We start from the raw sequence: 20,515 nt of genomic DNA, 5'->3' as shown, positions 1-20,515 counted from the left end.
ACACACACACACACACACACGCCAGTGACGTCAGGCTGGAGTTCGGAGTAGAAAGCCAAGTGGATGAAGGAAGTGGAGATCTCCACCCTCCAGCCTCCCCCTGACACTTCTCATAAATATTACCGAGGCTTATTTGAGGAACTCGCACCACAAAAGTCACATCGTGTCGTGGTTTTAACGCGCGCTCACCTGTCAGAATCTCCGAAACCTCATCCCGCCGTGTTCACACCGCTCTGGCACCGTCGGATTCGCTTCAGGCGGCGTTTTTTTCCCCCCAACTCACAACTTTATGCGCCGGCTGCTGCTCCCGGAGCTGGAGGGCTGCTGTCGCCGTTAACCGCTCTCTGCGGTCCGGTTCTCCTTCCCTACAGGGACCCTGCAAACATCGGGAGGAAAAGGGTTGTCTGATGTGCAATGTACAGTCTCGTGTCTTGATTGTTGGACTCGTCGATCGGAGATCTACTCTTGCCAAGTTGGGCCAACTCGGAACATCGGCTCGCCGATCTCGCCGGAGACTTCCAGGAAAAAAAAGTGCTGTGAATGAGATTGTTTTTGTCAGCGAGAGAAAAAAAAGCACATTTTTCATTCTCAACTTTGTTATTAAGTCGAGTGTCCATGATGAGCAAACCCGCCGGCTCAACAAGTGGCTGTCTGGATATTCTGAACGTCAAATCAAGTAAGTGTTCTCCTCCCTGGCGCTTCTGGAGACGAGCGGCAAGACGTGTTAGAATAAGTTGTTTATGCTGGTTTTTCTCTGACATGGGCCGTAAAACATGGACATAAAGCTGCTGCACGGTGACTGTCCGCATCCGGGCTTCACGACACTCATTAAGTCATTCTGTGATCCATGTTTCTTTCCCCCGAGTAAATACAGACACGTTGGTTGCGTTAACGTGCGTCCTTACCGACAAGTACAGAGGAATCGGTCAGAAATAGATGTTTTTTTGCCAAGTTGATCACGCTTTCATGAGGTGAAAGGTGTGAGAAAAGATCCACGCTGCGAATATTCTTCCTGCGTCTTGATGCCACTTGTTGCCTGTAATTTCATTTTCCAGCAACGTTTATAAAAGAGAAGCAAAGCCATAAACAGCCGAATTTAATCGCTGACAATAAAGTGATTATAAAAAAAGAGATTCTTCTCTAAATACGCAGCCCGTTTGGGATTTTTGACACATTTATTAAAATAGTCGTTATGTGTGTGCGTCCGCGCGTTTCTGTACTAAACAATAATTATGTATATAATTAATCATGATCGTGTTAAGTGCTTATAAATCAAATCATGGAGTGTTTTCTTGTGGTTTAAATTTTAAGATTAAATCGTATTTTTTTTTCTTAACCTTTGCAACTATCCAACATTAAGGCCTCATAATGAATCCAAATTAAATGGAACTTAAATTATAATAGCCTATATGCGTAAAGCACATTATTGTTATGTTCAAAAGATGGGATCTTTCTACACATTTTAAATTCTCCTGTATGTTTCTTTCGGTGTCGTTTATGTTACTCGTGTTTTAATTCACGTCAAACTGTTGCTTCTGTTGTTTTTATCCTGCAGGTGCTCGAATGTATTCAGATGACCGATAATAAACGACACGTTTTAAATTACAATAAATGACAAATTAACCTACAGCATGAACAGCTGTTCGTACCCACATTATGGGTGGTCAGTGCAAACATTTCCTGCACTCAGTAAAACTTTATTGCCACTTCTTTTTAGCAGGTTAGCGCCTTGATGGTGATTACGTTAATAGAATATGCCATATATCTTCAAGCAATTACTGCGCACAATGGAGACGAATTGGACCCCCACAGCGGGAAGTTAAATACATTTCCCCCCTTCACAACAAAATTGCGCGTCATTTTATTTAATTGACTCTCAGCGATCTACTGTTTTCTATTTTGTTTTTGATCATCTTGTGGGCATCTCTACGCACTCACCCATCTTCCAATTAAAATACGCTTAAACTTTTATTTTTTGGAGTGCCCAAATGAACTGAAGTTGCTTAGTTTTGGATTATTAAATTTATGTTTGTCAGTAATTGACTCCAGTGAGCACAGTTAACGTTTATATTAATTCTACCTGTCATAGGAAACTACAAATGAGGATGTAGCTTATTATAGCCTATAGGTTGATTTTTTTAAATTACTCCCGTGACGAAAAGATGACTTTCAACAGGCCAACTAAACTCTTTCAAGACATAAATGCTACATAAAAGCGCGGTTCTCTCTATCGCATTGCAATTACACGACTGTGGCCAACGGTTAAATAGCCCACATGGCCTTCTGATTCGTCATTATCTGGCAATTGAAGCCCTATAACTCTCCTCCTGGAGTCATTGGTTTAGCTGCTCAGTAGTTATTCCCATGCTACCCTTTTTGACGGGTCACTGGTGAATCAATGAGCAGGTGGCAAAACGTCAGTGTAATTACATAGACGGCTTTTCCCTCCAGGATAAAAAGCCTCCCTCATATGCATACAAATATACTTCTTTTTAATAGATTTGAATACAAAATCTTCACACACAAAAAAAAATCACATTTTTTCATCTACACCGGGGTCGATTTACATACACTTCATTTGAGTTGGTGAAACGAGTTGGTGCGCATTATTCTCATGGTGCAGTGTCACTCCCTAATCCTGGGGCCTATAGACCTGCGGGATAAAGCAGCTGTCGAGTCCCATTATGAAGGGGAGTTGGCAGCTTGTCGAGATCCAGGCAGTCAGACGAGGTTCAATGGGGGAAAATCATTAAGTTAACACTTTCCCCTAATGTCTCCATTGTGCGCCCTCGGGCCATTGTTTTAGAGAGCTCAGATATGACGCTTCCCACCGGACTTTATTCTTGAAATGTGCGCCGTGAATTCCCATGCTCGACCAAAGCGCGGGGTTCTGTCCAGTGTGTGTGTGTGTGTGTGTGTGTGTGTGTGTGTGTGTGTGTGTGTGTGTTTCGTGGGGTTTTCGGACAAAAACAAATAATTTGCAGGACGAATTGTCCGTAGCTCCACGGTGTAAAATGACTTAATTTGGGCATTTACTGTACATCCACGAGGCCAATTAAAGCAGATAACCTGCACCTGGACTGACTTCACTTCAACTACAGAACTCAACTGCAAAACTGAATAATGGTCCTTGCAATGTATCCATGTGTGTCCAATAAGCAATGCTCCTAAATTGCCATGACATTTTAATAATTTCAAATTGAGCGACAATTCAATGAATGGTGTCTAATGGAAATGTGGGCCTCCCTCAGGTCGGATTTTGGACATCCCATGCAAAGTATGTGGCGACCGCAGCTCGGGGAAACACTATGGTGTTTACGCCTGTGACGGCTGCTCGGGATTCTTCAAGAGGAGCATCCGCAGAAACAGGACGTACGTCTGTAAATCTGGCTCTCAGGTGAGCCCTACTCCTTATTTCCTACATTTCCTAATTGAAGTCGTATATAGCCTCCAGACAGGCCTGTGTGGGAAAGGTGCAATCTCTATAAATGAGTGTGATCGTGTCGTTTTTAAGTGGCACGACGTCCCCGGTCCTCATCCAAAAATCACCACCATGTTTACGCACGGAATGCGCATTTTACGCGCAGATTCTAGTACTGTTCTGGCGCTGTGTTAAGTCTCACTTGATGAGCCTAATTGTGTCATGCCTGGACCATTAAGTAGTGGGATAAACACCGCGCTGCTATAATATACCAGGTGTAATCCAATCTAATGCGATGCCTGGAAGACGAGGATTTAGGCAGCAGAGGGCGGGATAGAGTACCGCATGGAGCCGCAGGGGAGCAGGTCGATTGGGAGAAGTGGCCTCCCTGGAAGATAATAGCAAGGAGCCTTCGGGCGTGCGAGATGAGAGAAATTCAAATGAAGGCTGTAACTGACTGTCTCTCTCCCTCTCTCTCTCTCTCTCTGTACAGGGTGGCTGTCCCGTTGACAAAACTCACAGGAACCAATGCCGAGCGTGCCGTTTGAAAAAGTGTCTAGAAGTGAACATGAATAAAGACGGTAAATGGGTTTAATTGAATTATCACTTTGGCCATCGATGCACTATGCAGTGGCGTTTTGCAACTCAGACAGAAGTCTATTAAGACTCTTAATGGAAGCTGAAAACAACTAACAGGTTGATAATTATGCTGCTATCTTTACTCATTTTAAGGGGATGTTATTTACACTCTGTGGGAGCATCAATAGATTACAGCTCATTATAGCCAATTATATTTAATTCTCACAAACTAAATTTGCACGCCGACTTCTTCATTTTAGGAACACTTATAGTTTAGTTCAATAAAATAAACAACCCTGTATGGGTTGTTTATTTTAGGGATCAGGGATCATTCCTTCACTCCGTGTCCCCGTTGTCCCGTTCCACAGCCGTTCAACACGAGAGGGGGCCCCGGACTTCCACCATCCGCAAACAGGTCGCCCTATATTTCCGAGGCCACAAAGAGGTTAACGGATCATCGACCCATTTCCCGGGATCCTCTTTGCCCGGCCCTCCCTTCTTCACCACGGTCACGCAACTGGAGCCTCACAACCTGGAGATGAGCGCAGCCACCACACCGGAAAGACAGGCCATCGTGGGTCTGGCGCAGCCCACCCCCAAGGTACATTTTAGGATGTTTGCTTTTTAATCTGCTAGGATTTAATAGCTACGAATTTTTCCCACCTCTAAATAAATAGCAACCTATCAATCTATATATATTTAGAGTTTGTATAGGCCTATTCAATCTACAATTATCGGAATTTATAATTCCTTTCATAGTTTATGATATTTTGTGGGTATTAAAAATATTTTTTTCCCCAAATGTTATTCTAGGATTACAGTTTTTCCTCCGTAAGGGTTAGAAGTTGAAATTCTTGTCCCGATTTAACAGCCTGTTAAGAACCACAAATCCGCCTATTAGATTTCTCGCAGTAAATCCACCACAAGCAACACTAATAATTATAAAACCAGGTGCCGGGGCTTGGAATTTGACCTCCGTTATTCACCATTCTGTGAACCGTCTTTCATTCTAACAAATAAAAAAATAAAAAAACGGATACATGATGGTGATTATAATGAGAATCTCTTTCACTCCCCCCCCCCCCCCCCCCCCCTCCAGTATCCCCATGAAGTCAGCGGCACCCCCCTCTACCTGTACGAGGTGGCCACGGAGTCTGTGTGCGAGTCGGCGGCGCGCCTCCTTTTCATGAGCATCAAGTGGGCAAAGAGTGTTCCTGCATTCTCCACCCTGCCTTTATCGGACCAGGTATGATAAGACATTTAAATTTGATTTACGTCACTGTTCAATAAATCCCCCTTGGGCAGGGAGAGAAACTTTCTCTCTTATCTCTATATACACTTTTCATGTAATTTATTTTTTTAAATTGTGTATTCAGTAGTACAGTAGGATTCTTGTACATTGTATATATGGTTTATAGGATTATTTGACTATATATATTGTGTAGGCCTATCTGTATGTGTGTTCTTTTAAACTACCTCATGTTTGTCTTGCGTGAAGCGTATCTTAAATGTCTCAATGTTGAATTGGCGTTTAACTGCAAAGTATTGTTTCTATCTATCTATCTATCTATCTATCTATCTATCTATCTATCTATCTATCTATCTATCTATCTATCTATCTATCTATATATCTATCTATCTATCTATCTATCTACCTACCTATCTATCTCAAAGCAACTGTGCGCAATATGGAAGAAAAGTATCCATCATTACGCACGAGTTACTATTGCGTTGGTATCTCGCAAGATTAAACATGGCTTAAGATACAATAAATCAATGCTTTGTTGTGGTGAACAGTGCTAACTCAGCTGTTTCTCTTGGCAGCTGATTCTGTTGGAGGACGCTTGGAGGGAATTGTTTGTTCTGGGCATCGCGCAGTGGGCCATTCCTGTGGACTCCACCACTCTCCTGGCTGTTTCTGGTACGTTGACAAGGCACGACAGAGCTTATATTATGTCAGCCAGTCAGCGACTGTAAATGATATATTAATAATGGCATTTTCTCCACATTTATTCGTAGGAATGAACACCGAAAACACAGAGTCCCAGCGGATGAATAAGATCATGTCTGAGATACAAGCACTTCAAGAGGTGGTCACCAGATTCAGACAGATGCGCCTCGACGCGACAGAGTTCGCCTGTTTGAAATGTATCGTGACGTTTAAAGCCGGTGAGTTCTGTTGTCTGCAGGTTGTTGTTTTTTCTTTATTAGTTATTTTATAATGTAATAAACGAGCTTTTGTAAACTTATATCCCCGCCTCTGTCTTACAGTCCCGACGCATGGCAACACCGAACTAAGAAGTTTCCGCAACGCCAGCGCCATAGCTGCACTACAAGACGAGGCACAGCTCACTCTCAACAGCTACATTCACACCAGGTAAGAGACTCGCACACTCGTTTCACACCTACCGTCTTCTGGAGGTCACTATTAGCAGCCAGTCTGATGATAAAGTTAATGAGGCAGTAAGCCACTAGCCTCTAATTGCGCACAGGTGCACCAACCGAACGTCGTTTTTAATTAGCAGCTATTTCTATCACAGGTGTTCATTTGATACGACAATGAGAAAGGAGGAGAGAGAGAGAGAGAGAGTCCCTTTATTAACCCCCGGTGACGTGTTTCAGGTACCCGACTCAGCCGTGTCGCTTCGGGAAGCTGCTCCTGCTCCTGCCGGCGCTGCGCTCCGTGGGCCCGTCCACCATAGAGGAGGTGTTCTTCAAGAAGACCATCGGCAACGTGCCCATCACCAGGCTCCTCTCCGACATGTACAAGTCCAGCGATATATGACTCCTCGCCACCTGGAAAAAGACTTTAGCTGAAGGCCCACAGACCCACCCAAGCAGCCGACAGAATGTCAAATCATAGCAGGCGTCACAGTGGGCCGAATGACTGCTGATCTCTTATAGCCCGTTTAGAATCAAAGACTGCAACACAGCCGGAACTCACCAAGTAGCCTGTTAACAGTTGTTCTAGTGCAGGATTAGCGCGTAACTTTCATATAGAATGGCCTGTGTGATGCTGAGACTGCCGTCTCCGGTGTGGGCACGGGCGGCCTACAGTGTTTAAATCTCGCCTTAAGACTGTGGAGACCCACCGAGTACGTCTGACAAAGAAATGTTATATATTAATACGTTTTTTGCGAGTGTCTGTGAGACCAATGAGCTTGACGACCAATTCAGTCTTGTATTGCTGTGATCAATCCCAATGGAGGAAACCAAAAAAAAGAAAGAAAAGAAGAAAAAGATGACGCATGCGTAATGGGGGATGTGAATCGCTGTCCTTCGATCTGGTGCTGAAACCAAACGCACGGGGTAAGGAAGGAGAAGAAGAAGAAGAAGAAGATGAAGAAGAAGAGGTGCCACTATGAAGAATAAGGGGGGGAAGACTTTGATGCTTGCATTGCCTCCCGACTGTAAAACTACATTCATCTGAAGATGGTGTTTGTATTTAAGTGGTTAACTGTCCTGTTTGTGTTGGTGTGTCCTATTTGAGGCTGTTTTAGGTCGACTTTGTGAAGTTAGGCACTAACACGGGATAAAATAATATTCAGCACTTGGAAATGTTTTTTTTTTTTTTTTTTGTGGCCTGTGATGTTTTTATTCTCTTGTAAATATTTGGAGTTATAACTATTTAGGGTTGTAACAGACGGAATAAAAGACACTTAATTAAACGGCTTTCAAATAGATATAAATCTACCAGCTGAAACGTCATGTTCAACACTTGTGATACTCGTCTCGGATCAAGTATCAAAAGATTTCCCAGTAATACTGCATAATAAGGGTACTAAACACATGCGTTGTTTCTTAATACATTAATTAATATGTCACCATTAGCTGGAACCAAGTGACATTAAACAAAAATAAAATTCAAATGCATTTGATCAACATTCAACATTCGTTAACTAATCAAAATAGAGTCAAAATTGATTATCACGATACGTCCTGTATTAATCCATGCATTAAATGATCAAGCATCACTGATGGATAACTTAAGCATGTGGTTTGCAGCCTTATTATAGATTTCCCTTTATAAGTAACCTCTATTCTAAATAAAAAAAACTCAGGACAGCTTTAATGAACTCTGATTGGCCAAGGGCCAAAATGTTTTTTTGTAATAAAAATCACAGATGTATTTATTGAATAAGTAATAATACATTTAGGATAGCTGTAATGGCTGTGACAGCTTGCAGTACCTGGATGTATGTTAGACAGGTCAACAGTCCAAATCAACAAGTTTAATTATGCGTGGAGACATTTCACCTATTTTATTGGAAAATCTTCAAAATAAACAAAAATGGCACAGCAGTATACAAATCTCAAAATGCATATAGCCAGTAGAAATACTGCAGTTCCCTCTGTGTAAATTACTTCTTTCTTACTAAAAAAATCATTGTGATAACTGGGCAGGTGCTGGTTGATTCTCACACACTTCCTTTTGAAGAGAGGATCTATGTGTGATTGGAAAGTCAAGGCCCGTCAGATGTATGTGCCTGTGTGTTTAGTTGCTAGTTATGGTGCGCAACATGCCAGTATATATGCCGTGGCTTTTACTCAGGAGCTTTGCATACATAGAACGCTCATTCAATGTTACTATATAAAGGAATATATTCAAGACATAGCTAAATGATAAATACATAATATATCCATGTTAGTGGCATTTCCAGATGAAGATGAAGAGAAATTACTATAAATTACTTTCAACCACAGTTATGTGTCGAACATTCTTGACTCCAATTAGAAAGTGAAAACAAACATCGATCAGGGTCACTAATTAAACTAAAAGAGGCAGTGAACGATATTATTTTAGGTGGGGGGGGGGGGGAGGGAGTTGTCATCGAAGTGTTTATTGTCTGAGAGAAACCTGTAGCAGGGAAAAGAGCTTTGGGTAGTTGGGCCAAGCTGGACCGAGCAGGGCCGAGCCGGACCAGGCCGCGCAGTGCCATCTTTTCTTTCAGGCTTGTCTGATTTTGGATGGGGTGTAGCTCTTGTCCACAGACTCGTCCTGTAGAAACATGTGCAGGCATCGTTCGTTCTGAGCTAGAGGGTGCCCTGCCACTCTGAAACACACAAGAGCAAAAAAGGCAGGTTTGAAACCTGGGTGGCCAGTTCAAAGGCGGAGCTCGGTGACGAGCAGACATGAATGCACCTTCGGACACAAGGACACGAACGGACGGAGATCGACATCGGAGCATCGGACTCACGTTAAAAAGTCTAAAATCTCAACATGGGGGCTGCTGGGCTGGAGGCTAGCAGCTGGCATATGCACTGTGTTCTGATTCCATACTACAAAGTAATTGTTTAAGGATGTACATTACTCTTATCTCTATTACTTTATAGAAACAAAGTAATATTGTATTTTATATAGTAAAATATTACTTCATCAAAAGTGTTTGCCACATCCAGTTAGCCTGGGGGTTTGAAGTCAACCATGACCCTGTTGGTGTCAAGTTGGGAGCAAACAGAACCTGCTGAGAGTCGGTGTGCAGTATGGATTTAGGAGACCCCTACAGACCAAAACAGCACTCTGGTTGGATAGATTACAGCTTGACCACTGGGCTATGGTGAAACCCTGAAACCTTAGGCTTTAACACTCTCTGCACAATAATAAATGCAGTTAATGGAGATAAATGATAAAACCTGCATGATGGTCTAAGTCACTGTCTGATGTAGAGGCTTACTGACATTTGATGACTTTGACCATACATACTGACGAGGACACACTGGGTTATGGATGTGGTTTTGGTTACACGCACTTATTTCTTAAATAATGAGTTTTTCAAGCAAGAAAGCCAGAAAGAAGGAGGAGCTGGAGAAAGAACCACCAACCCATGGTAGTAGACACAAGAAGCCTTTATAAGAGCCTCAACAATTATAATAACACAACTGCAATACGCAAAATAGCTTGGGATAGCAGGTGTTGAAGTTTTGTTAAAAGTAAACAAGTTAAGTTAAATCCGTTTTTTTTTTAAAGGGCTGTGTTGGGTGTCTATCCTTCTCACATTATTATCCTTTGATTGACTTCTATGTATCAGCTTGATTACAGCTGTATGCTACCTCTACATCTTGAACATGCTGAATGCTGGGGACTGTGTTTTCCTCTGTGAAAGCCATTTTGACATCGGACTTCCCTGGATGTCTTTTTCAGATGACGCAAAAGGAGCTTAATGAGAATGAGCCAGCGCACCTGAGACCCTAAAAACATCCTCTTTTTTTTTTTTTTTTTTTTAAATAAATGGTCAAATTCTCAGAACAGATCAACATGATGACATTGTACGTATGCATGCATCTTAACCTCGAACCTCGGGAAATATTTCAGACGAATTAAGCGGCCCGGGGGAGGCATTGACAGGCCTAATACGAAGGCAATCACTGGAGAGATCATGCCTGCTCCCCATCGAACCCTGTTTAATAGGTTTTAGAAATTGAGATGTTGACATTGAGGACAAGGTGGCTTGCTTTTTAAAGTGGGGACGTAAGCCCTTCTTCTTTACCTGAAGCATGAATTATGTTTGACTAACCTAATCAAAAACCGATGGTTATCTCCTCTCCTCCCTCTCACTCGTTTAACAGCCACGATCATGTTTACCATTCCAAAAGATTTCCTCTTCACAATGCTCTCAATCACAGATTAAACAATGCTGCCAGCCGCATCGGCCATCAATGCTGAACAATGATATGATCAACAGCAGTGTTTCATTTATAGGCAGTATGGGGGGAAGGGAGGGGGGGGTCTTAATTACGAACACATTCTCATCTTCTTTAAAAAAACAAAAAAAAACCAACATATTTATGGATTTAAATTTTCTCAACCGTCTTCGAGCACTTAATATTCCAAAAGGAAACATTGACGCATTTGCACATGAAACAAAGATAATGGCCAAGTCTGCAATCGCAGCAAATAATTACAATCACACTGTAACTTTTATTGTTCCGCAGCTGAAGATGAGGACACGCTAGATCAAAAATAAGCAGAGGTGCACACATGATCCCACCGGCCCCAGCGCTGCAATTTGAGCTGCAATTATCATAAATTACACATCAACAATAAAACAAATGTGGGAAAAATGATGCTGTGGGGGTGCACACTTGAGTCCTCTCTGGTTGTTCTCGGGCTTTGTGAGGCAATTATAAAAGAGAATTAAGGAGGAGAGTGAGGGAGAAGGCCTGTCTGTTTCTGCCGGTTCAGTTTGTTAACAATATGAGGAGAAAGTGAAAAAGTTGAATCTACTTATTGCGCAACGCGTTTAATTGTTCTCGAGAGTTAAAATAATAGCTCGCTAACGCAGGAGCTGCAAAACGACTGCGACTACAAAAGGGAATAATTGTAAAGGAGAAATTGTTTTAACCTCACGGGAAAGCAGCGGAGGAGCAGAGGAGGATGGAGAAGACGGGGGAAAGGCTTACTTGTTGAGAAACTGCTCCAGAGACTGTCGCCGGTCCTCGATGAACGAGTCATCAAATATCCCATCATCCCCTCGAAACGGGAGCTGCCTGAAAAGAGCTTTCCCCGGGAGAGGTGGGACGACCACCTGTGACAAAATAAAAGATCACACACGGAACATCAGACAGCGCCGGTTAATCAGGCAATCCTTAATAATGAGTATTTCAGTGCTTACAACTAACAGAGTAAACGGTTTTCAAAAAGGACGGCTCGCTTTACTGTGAGCCTGCAGTGATGATCTGGTGGTGAGAACATTCTTATATAAGAATCAGTTTATGGTCTTCATTAACAGCAGGATAAAGAACACAGCACACATAATAAGTGACATCTCCTTTAGCAAACTCCATAAGGTCTTTAAAGAACTTTCTCTCCCACGGAAAAACATTGCACATGCGATCAATGCTGTATGCCGATTTGATAAGCCAAGTACTCGAGAGCCTTTGTCCTGGGTTCACCTGAATGGCTCACCTTGCTCTCCCTCTCCAGCTCCGCTCTGAGCCACTCAAAGTCGCTGTACCGCCTCCGTACACTCGACTCCTTCAGCTTGAAGATGGGGAGGTTGGTCTGTGGACACACACACACACACATTTAACTTTTAAGTGTTGCCTTGATTTACAGAGGAACTTATCCTAAACCTGCAAAAACGACAGATATTTTTAAAATGCATGTACACGCTTTTATTACTGTAGTGTATGAATGGCTGCATTAGGGCTTTGATTCATCTTAAAACATGATAAAATAGTGTGAAACGTGCCAATCCCAATTTTCAGGAGCCCAAGTTAACGTCTGAATTCTAAAACTCAAATATTTTTTATTTCAAAATGACATAAGGAGACGCATCTGAAAAGCTGAAACCAGAATGATTTTGGCATTTGTGCTCAACTGATCAGCCGCCAGCAGGTTTCCCATTGCACAGTTAATGAATTATCTAAATTGCTTTGATCGATTCAATTGATTACTTTTGTTGACCGACTAATCGATCAATGAACAACTGTTTAAGTTCTAACTACATGTACAGTATTTAGGGTTTTTCGTAGTCGCACTTCATTGTATTGTTTTCCTTGGTAAGTTATAATGCACTCCATGGTGTGTCAACATAAGAAAATAATTTATACTCCTCTTTAGAGCTGAAACAGTTTATTGATTCTATGGTCGACAGAAAATTCATAAGCAACCTTATTTTGATATTTTATTTTTTCCCAGCTTCTCTTTCGTGATGTTCAGCAAACGAAACAACAACAAAAAAAAAAGGACTCCTTCAAATTGAACCAAACTAAATTGAAACATTTTAAGTTCACTTTTTTGTTTTGCTACCAAGGTCTATCTCACTCCAATGCTTTGCCATTTTTGTGTGCGTTCTTTTTGCTCCAGAGCACAGATGTGTGCATTATTCTAAGCACAAGACAAGCACTTGAGAGTGAATTTCATATTAAAAAGGGGGAGTTGTTTCGACATTGACAGAACATTGAGCAAACAGCACATTACAGCACAATGCCAAACCTCTTCACTAGTCCTGACAGCACATGGCCATCCCATGACAATGTACAAAACAAGGAGGGAGTGAATGAGCATTTCATTGGCAGGCCACATTCACAGAAGGTCAGAATTCATGGAAGAAGGAATCACAAGAACAAAGCAATTGAGCAAGTAGGTGTAGCATGAATACAGTGTGAGCTGCAGACTGATCGATGAGCAGACTGTGTGCAGTAAAGGGGATGGAGAGTTAACTAGAAGGCTGAGTAAATGGCTGAATAAAAGAGAATGGAGGGGGGGGGGGGGGTGTACGTGGTCATAAAAGAAGAGCAGAAAAACTAGAGGGGTTGGGGGACTTCATCTGGTCTGTGCAGGACTAATTGAGGAGGAGGGAGAGCAGGAGTGGGTCTTTTCACTCTCATGGTCTCTCCCTTTCAGTCTTTTTCCTCTTTATTTCCCTTGCTCTGCGATAATAAGTCAGATTTTCTGCCCTTGAGACTCCTCTTGTGTTGTTTCAATGGGGAAAATGCAGGCATTTGTTTTCGTCGCCCTGTCCTCTCTTCAGTCAAAAATTATGGATTCTGCCCAAATTTGGCTAGAAAGCACAAACTCTTTAGAAATAAATGTTGAGTTGTCGACCGACTTTATGTTTGACTATGAAACAAAATGTTACCTGGGGACACTATTGAACGAGAATCCTGGTTTATGTTACAGTGAACACTCAGCTGCCAGTCTATTATATACACCTAGCTAAAACTAATGCAGTGTTATACAACAGTCCTGCAATATATATAATATAGAGGAAGTAGTTTGCGGTGCTCTTAAAAGGTGTTTCATTCATTCATTATTTTTGTCCATCCCAATATATCAAAGAGGGTAGGCTGAATGACAGTTCAGCACTACTGAGTACTTCCTACTACTACTACTACTACTACTACTACTATTATAATCTCCATGGAGGTGCATTATTGTTAGCTTGGTGTACCTAATAAACTGGCAACAATAATTCTACTTGAGTTGACGAAATAATTAAGGATGGGCTTTGCACCATGACTCACTATTTGAGCTTGGTTTAGAGCAGCGGAGTGTTAATCATTAACTTATGAGCTAATTTTCCTGACAGTTTGATTCAGGCGTTTTTTTAAAGATAACTTTGGTACAATACATCAAATTAATGTATAGTATTGTACATGGTGTTTGACAATGAGAGGTGTGTCAGAGCGAAAACACCAATGCTGTAAATGAAGCATAGTTTGAACTGGAGAGATAGCTGTGCCTTTAAAACTCCTGCATTGTGACTCGGCAGCTGATGATCACGTTACCCCTGTATGTGGTATCACCTGATTTGAAAATCTGTTAGGGTTTTAAAACTCTTAGTTAAATAGGCCAGTGTTAACTCCAACGCAAATGCTGACCTCGCAGCTATTCTGCTAAACAAACTATTTTGTATCTGGTATCTTATCTGTGCTCTTTTCCCTCTTCCCCCCCAGTGTTTTTAAGCAACTCTGAAAACTTCCCCCTTCCCACTTATTTCAAGTTCTCCCCAGGTAAAGTTGTCAAAGAGCCCCTCACTCCTCCTCTTTCCCAGGTCACAGGAGAAGTGGATTATCTTAGCTTTATCACCCCAGCGCTCTGGCATTAACTCCACACTCCTCTCACCGTGGTCTGTCCCCGCTGCGTCATGTTACCTCACAGCATGGAGCGCCGCAAAGTTAATCCCCACCACAACAGATCACAGTTACAGGTAATCTGTGGCCGCCGTGACTCTAATCCCATCATGTGCACACAGAAAACACTCAACCATGCGCAAGCACACACTGACGTACATGAGGTATGCACGCACAGGTGTTAAGTATGAGATTGGACCAGTCGCCCGGTTAATAACATAAATATAATAGCCCCGAGGCATTCAAGCCTGTTTATGCACACACAGTCGAATCCGGACTACTTGTCTCCACACAGTGAGATTGTAAGGAAAGAAAGTCACCTGGCCTTTCAATCCTCTCGCTCCCTCTAAACCCTGTGATTAAGAGATTGGCCTTGCAGGACAAGGGGAGGAACAAAAACGACAGAATTGAAAAATGAGAGTTTACACACACACACAAACACAGAAAGAAGCGGTGCGTGAGAGCTCTACAAGTCAAAGATAAGGTTTCCCTGGCCTCTGTTCTCTTCACGGCTGGTTAGAGGTTAGGGCCTCGGTGTCTCAATTTACTGGCCCCTGCGGTGATTGGGAGGTGGGACCAGCCCACACCCAGCCGGGTCTTAGCATTTCATTAATTGCCTAAAACGGCACACTTAGCCTCTCTCACTAACAGAATAAAACATAAGAGAAGGGACAAAAATTAAACCAATGCGGAGAAAGACAAAAAACTCAAACAAGGAATTAATTATGTATTAGTTAGTTATATTAAAAGCTGGCTTAAAAGGGAAATATGCTGTATTTAAAAAGGAGGACCACAAAGCTAGATGTACCTACTTCAGAGTAAGCCTTCTATAGCTTCACTTTTCCATTAGGTGCCATCTAAGCTCCATAGGATGACATATCATATTCATACTGTGAGCGACACAATACCTTCGGCTCACTGAAAATGAGTTGAAAAGAGGCAGAACCCTTAAAAACAGCGAGACAGAGAAAGAAGGAGAGCTGGGACAAAGATCAATCATCTCCTGAGAGAATAGTTCAAGGCCACCATGCATTAGCTTTTAGCAGGATGGATTTAGTCAAGTTTGAGAGTGTGCATCCTAAATCTCCCCATGCTCTCTTCTGACCCTTCCCATACACTCTCCTTTCAGAATAATAGAATAAAAATTGGCGACATAATACCATCTCATTGCATCATATTGCAAAATGGGGGGAAAAAAAAGACGGGGAACAAAAGCGCTGGGGCTTGGTCTTTCGCTCTCGCCTCTCCATGTGCTCTCTCACTCGTTCCCTCGCTCACCGGCCCCAGCGGCCTGACAGCCTACCCTCTCTCTCCGACTCGCCTAGCTGGCAAAAAGCTGCTTTGTTGCCATAGTATCAACTCCCACTTTTGATACTGTCATTTCAAGTAGGATATGGTAGCCTTGATACAATATGTTCCCTATTTCCATTAAAATAGTTGTCGAAGAGGATGCTGTAGACTTTGGATTACACTTGACTGTGCCTGACAAGCGCCCCCCCACACACCCACTCCCCATCTCTCCCCATTTTATTAATGACCAAAAGGCCCCCGCCCCATAGCCCAAATGGAAAAGAGAAAGAAAGAGAAAGGGAGAAGCAATGGGAGTAGAGTAGAGGAGGGGTAGAAGACTGAGTGAGAGTGAGCGACAGAGCTATAAGAGGCCTTTTATGTACTCCTATCCATAAACAAAGTGAGATCCCAAAGTTCGCTCCCCTGAATGTGCTCTCTGGATGAGATGGGAACCAACTAAAGACAAGAAATTTTTATAATACCCAACACCCCCTAGTCCCCCCCCCTTCTCTCTCAAACACACACACACACACCAACTCTCCAAACACATACAGTATGCTACTTAAGGGGGTCCTCTCAAACCAGAAACCCCAAAAACAACATGAAGGTGATAAGACAGGACTCTGCAGAATAACTCCATTAAGAACATGACAAACGTGTGTAAGGGCAGATAAAAGAAAAAAACCTAGCTTCCTGTGGTCTATAAGCCATTTAAGAAACTACGCTTAAAACGAAGGGATTTGGAGGAGAACAAAGATCCATTGTTTCAACACCACCCTGGACATTACAAGTCTGCTCAGGCAAAATGAGATATCTGCCTCCTTTCACTATTAACTCAGCTTTCACCTCATTAAAAACCTGGCCCGAAAGAAGCCGATTGATCCCTTGACTTTAAATACCGAATGCAAGCCTGGTCTTCAGCAGGTGACTGTGTAACCTGCCTCACAGTTTGTTTCACCGCTAACTTGCTGAACATTCATACAGTGCCAATGAGTCACGAGCCAAATACATAGCCGACATTTAATTTACACAAAAATGTTTACAATTACATAGAAGGAATCAGCCCCGTCTCTGGTGTTTACACTTTACATTAAAGCATATATAGTTATCAAAGGGGCTTCAGTAACACATTATGAACTAGGCAACTGACTGCACACAGCTGGGAGTGAAATTGGATAAGTGGGCAATAGGATGAAGGCTGGTGAGGGGGTGGCTTTCTGCCCTCCCATGGGTGGGGGGCGGGGGGTATGGATGAGGAATAAACTCCTGCTCCCCCACACCCTGGCCTGTTTCATTCTTCTCTTCTCTCAATGAGGGGATTAGGCAGACTCTCTCAGTGCGGCCACAAGGGCTCTCTCGAATTCGGGGTGGATAGCAGGACAGCAGTGGGAACAGGAGACAAGGGAATGAGTTATAAACAGAAACTGTCTAGCATAATCAGACGGTAGTATTGAAGTAGCTCTAAATATTATAAGTAAGACAGAAACAAAAAGAGCATAGGCATAGGCTTTGCATTCCATGCCGGGGCATTGTGGGCAAAACTCTTAGCATGCTGGAGATGGAGTAAAATGCTTCTAAAGAAAACTAAAGAAAAGAGAAGGAGAGAAGCAAAGCAAAGTTGACACCACGTTTGTTGAGAAGTGAGGGATGCGCCGCTTCTTCTGTGGTCTTATGCAAAGCAGGGTCACACAGGGCTATGAGGTGCACAATAATGCTGATTACACGCATATGCTAATTATTACACGCTAATCAAGTACAGTAGCCTTATATTCAACGCTAATGCCTGGAGACGGCTTCCCTTCCCTCAACACATTTCTTTAAGGTAAAGGGAAACTATAAATACTTTGGAGCTGCTCTCCAGTCTAAATTATTCAGGCCACTAAGTACAGGGGTGTCAGTTAACTGAAATGACAATTTCAAAGATGAGAAATGGGGCAATTAGATAAGACTGGTGACTGCCTGACAATTTCAGGACTCAATACAGCCTGCACGTTAAAGGCGCATACAGTGGACTGCTGGAATGGCTTAATTTATGCAACATTGTATGTGGTGATAGATGATGAAAAATAAAGAATGCAAATGTTTTGATTCATGGAAAATCCTAAAAATGGTGCCCTTGTAAAGAGAACGATAGGACTTTCTCTTATATTTGTGTCGACTACATATGGGATTAAAACCCTAAAATTGTATCTGAGCACTTAAACAATGCCTAATTCAAGCTTGAACATCTTTAAACAGTAGGCTCTGTTCAAGATCCTCTAAGTCTCTAGCTCTGGAGCTTTCAACCATATCGCACGGCCTTCATCAGATTTTGCTTGCTGTCACTGAACTGCAGATGTTAAAATTGTCATTGTACTGAGCACAGGCTTTCTTGTTCATGTTGAGGACAGCTGAGCAAATTCATATATGCTGATAAAGATTGTGAGACGAAATATGCAGGTAAGTGGACCTTGACACTTTTTTTGGGGTTCTTTCTGTCATTTAGTACGACCTTTGACATATGAAAACCAAAAAATACACAACAGGATCTGTGTTTCGCAATAGCTCGGATTGTCTAACTGTTACTCCCATCATTGATTGCTCAATAATGACAAATGTTTGGACAGTGTGAGCAAATTGTGCAACATTTAGAACTACATGCGTCTTTACACGCACAGGCAACAACGTTACGACCCGGTATGACTACTAGTGCCCCTGGCTCTTACTCAGTCTTTATTCTTACATTTTTTATGTGAATTAGGTTGCAATTTGGTTGTTTTTTTTATACATATAACTTATGCTTTTACATGTCTTATTTGTCAACTGTGCAAATGAAGTTCCTTAATAGAAATTCAAGTATTTTGAACTGATAGAAATGTCGCCCAACTAAAGGCCATGGATAGCAGGAACTAAGATGAACCGCATTTGTTCTCAACCAGAGCAGGAGGAAGGAAATGTGTTGATGGGGGTGGGAGAGACTGGAAAGGATCAGGCAGCATACTACATCCTGTCTACAGTTGGAGGGAAACTGATTTGCTGAGTTATGTTCCCCTTCTACCCCTTCCCCTTCCTACTGGAGAATACTACTTTGGATGGCTTTTGAAGCCAAACTTAAAGGACAAACTATAGCATTCTTAAACCAACCAACAGCCCCACTAAAGTAATATTAGCATGTGTATACGGAAGGAGGAAGCTGAGCATTTGGTGAAACTTTCCTTTTAGTTTGGTTGCAAAGTGTGACAATGTCTGTTATCTATTCTTTGCAGTAAGAAAATGGGGTGTGGCTGGAGTACAACTGAACTGTTCGGGAAGGCTTTCACTTTTACATAATCGTTGTTTTCAATCATTCAGCTTGCTGCATAGTGAATACTTATATTTTGAAGATGTGCTTTGTGTGAATAAGTAAAACAGCTGAACTGTCACGCCACACTGGAAAAACACTCGAGGCTAATGTAAACAAATCCCCCCTTTTTTTGCAGAGCGATAACAACAAGTCTGCAATAAAGCAAACATGAGTGGGGTCATTGTATTTGGTAACGTTGTTATCCAACTCCCTCGATGACATAAAATATTTAGTTAAATAACTTCGACTCGAGGCTAACACCAGTAACTAACGTTAACTCGTTAGCTTAATGACAGCTAGCAAACCAGTGTTAGCTAGATAACGGGTCTTACCAAAAATGCTAGCCTGCTTGCTAGCTTTGGCTAAGTCGTTCCGCACACAACGTATACTATTCGTAGATAATCATTCACACGCTTAAACATCGACTACGTGACTATGTGTTTTGACTGTTGCGATCCTGGTGTCAAGAAGTCATAGCTTTCTCTGACTACAGGAAAAAGATAGATAGCTCAGGTAGCTAGCTTAAAAGCTAACGTCATTAGCACTTGTTACTGCAGGCTCACCTTCAGTCTGACTTCATACGTGGTATATCTGGTCCTGCCAACCCCGATGGTCTCGGGGTTGCTCACATCAATCTCTAGAAAGTTGCTTGGAGGTCCATAAGCGTCATTTAAGTTCTGAGGCTTAGAGAAGAGCCTTCTTGTATCAGCTATGGTATCAGCCATTTCTCCACTGTCCTTCTAGCAGCTGGGATAGTCAGCTAAGTTAGCCAGAATGCACATATTTACATCCCGTGACTAACCTTCACAATAAAACATGTAACGGCTGTTATGTCGCGTATTAAGAAATCTAGAAGTTAAAACGCACTATACTATAAGTGACTTGCTGTATTCAATGATACTGCGTATTCATATATGTATTTTATCCCCGTGATGAAAACGTTAAGTCACGCAAAAAGTCAAAGTGTAACTCTTATGCTGAAGGCAATTCACATGACTTCCGGCATTGCTCTGTCTCTCACTGTTGCAAGCTTGAAATGCCAGCGCGCTGCATTTCCGATCAGCTGAGGTTCAGCTGACGCTGCTGGGCCACCTGCCGCTCGGTTTGTTTACAACCAAGCCACCACGGTTCACATCGGCCGTAATAAACGTTTTTGGACGATAAACATTATCGTAATCGTGTGTCTTTGTGTACACTCCGGAAGTATCGGGCTTCGCGATGTAAAGTTATTGCTCCTAAAATGTAAAGACGATCCGTCGTTCAATATTATTGAAGTGCTTCAGGATTCACATTCTTGTTTATTAAAAATGGCAGAATATTAATCG

The 20,515-nt window shown here is 42.3% G+C and overlaps 2 protein-coding genes across 2 annotated transcripts; one reads left to right on the top strand and one right to left on the bottom strand.

Annotated features, from left to right (window-relative positions):
* The first annotated feature begins 566 nt into the window (after positions 1-566).
* On the top strand, positions 567-7,231 carry nr2e1 (nuclear receptor subfamily 2, group E, member 1). The gene is made up of 9 exons (XM_084030299.1): positions 567-676; positions 3,252-3,397; positions 3,915-4,002; positions 4,369-4,601; positions 5,100-5,246; positions 5,825-5,921; positions 6,020-6,169; positions 6,272-6,377; positions 6,623-7,231. The coding sequence occupies exons 1-9, from the start codon at positions 616-618 to the stop codon at positions 6,783-6,785; spliced, it is 1,191 nt and encodes a 396-aa protein (XP_083886425.1). The 5' UTR covers positions 567-615; the 3' UTR covers positions 6,786-7,231.
* Positions 7,232-8,247: 1,016 nt separating this feature from the next.
* snx3 (sorting nexin 3) lies at positions 8,248-19,960 on the bottom strand. The gene is made up of 4 exons (XM_084030300.1): positions 19,754-19,960; positions 11,907-12,002; positions 11,402-11,526; positions 8,248-9,054 (listed from the first exon to the last, which is right to left on the bottom strand). The coding sequence occupies exons 1-4, from the start codon at positions 19,913-19,915 to the stop codon at positions 8,949-8,951; spliced, it is 489 nt and encodes a 162-aa protein (XP_083886426.1). The 5' UTR covers positions 19,916-19,960; the 3' UTR covers positions 8,248-8,948.
* Between the last annotated feature and the right edge of the window lie 555 nt (positions 19,961-20,515).

Source organism: Eutrigla gurnardus (genome assembly GCF_963514095.1).
Source record: "Eutrigla gurnardus genome assembly, chromosome: 16".
NCBI lineage: Eukaryota > Metazoa > Chordata > Actinopteri > Perciformes > Triglidae > Eutrigla > Eutrigla gurnardus.
This window is presented reverse-complemented; position numbering and strand designations above follow the sequence as displayed.

What these genes read in the sequence shown, in the direction of transcription:
- nr2e1 (XM_084030299.1), top strand. Translation starts at nt 616, where the DNA reads ATGATGAGCAAACCCGCCGGCTCAACAAGTGGCTGTCTGGATATTCTG. An exon ending in CCCTGCCTTTATCGGACCAG is followed by an intron (nt 5,247 to 5,824) that starts GTATGATAAGAC and finishes TTCTCTTGGCAG; the next exon opens with CTGATTCTGTTGGAGGACGC. An exon ending in CACTCTCCTGGCTGTTTCTG is followed by an intron (nt 5,922 to 6,019) that starts GTACGTTGACAA and finishes ATTTATTCGTAG; the next exon opens with GAATGAACACCGAAAACACA.
- snx3 (XM_084030300.1), bottom strand. Translation starts at nt 19,915, where the DNA reads ATGGCTGATACCATAGCTGATACAAGAAGGCTCTTCTCTAAGCCTCAG. An exon ending in CGTATGAAGTCAGACTGAAG is followed by an intron (nt 12,003 to 19,753) that starts GTGAGCCTGCAG and finishes GTGTGTCCACAG; the next exon opens with ACCAACCTCCCCATCTTCAA. An exon ending in CTGGAGCAGTTTCTCAACAA is followed by an intron (nt 9,055 to 11,401) that starts GTAAGCCTTTCC and finishes TGTGTGTTTCAG; the next exon opens with AGTGGCAGGGCACCCTCTAG.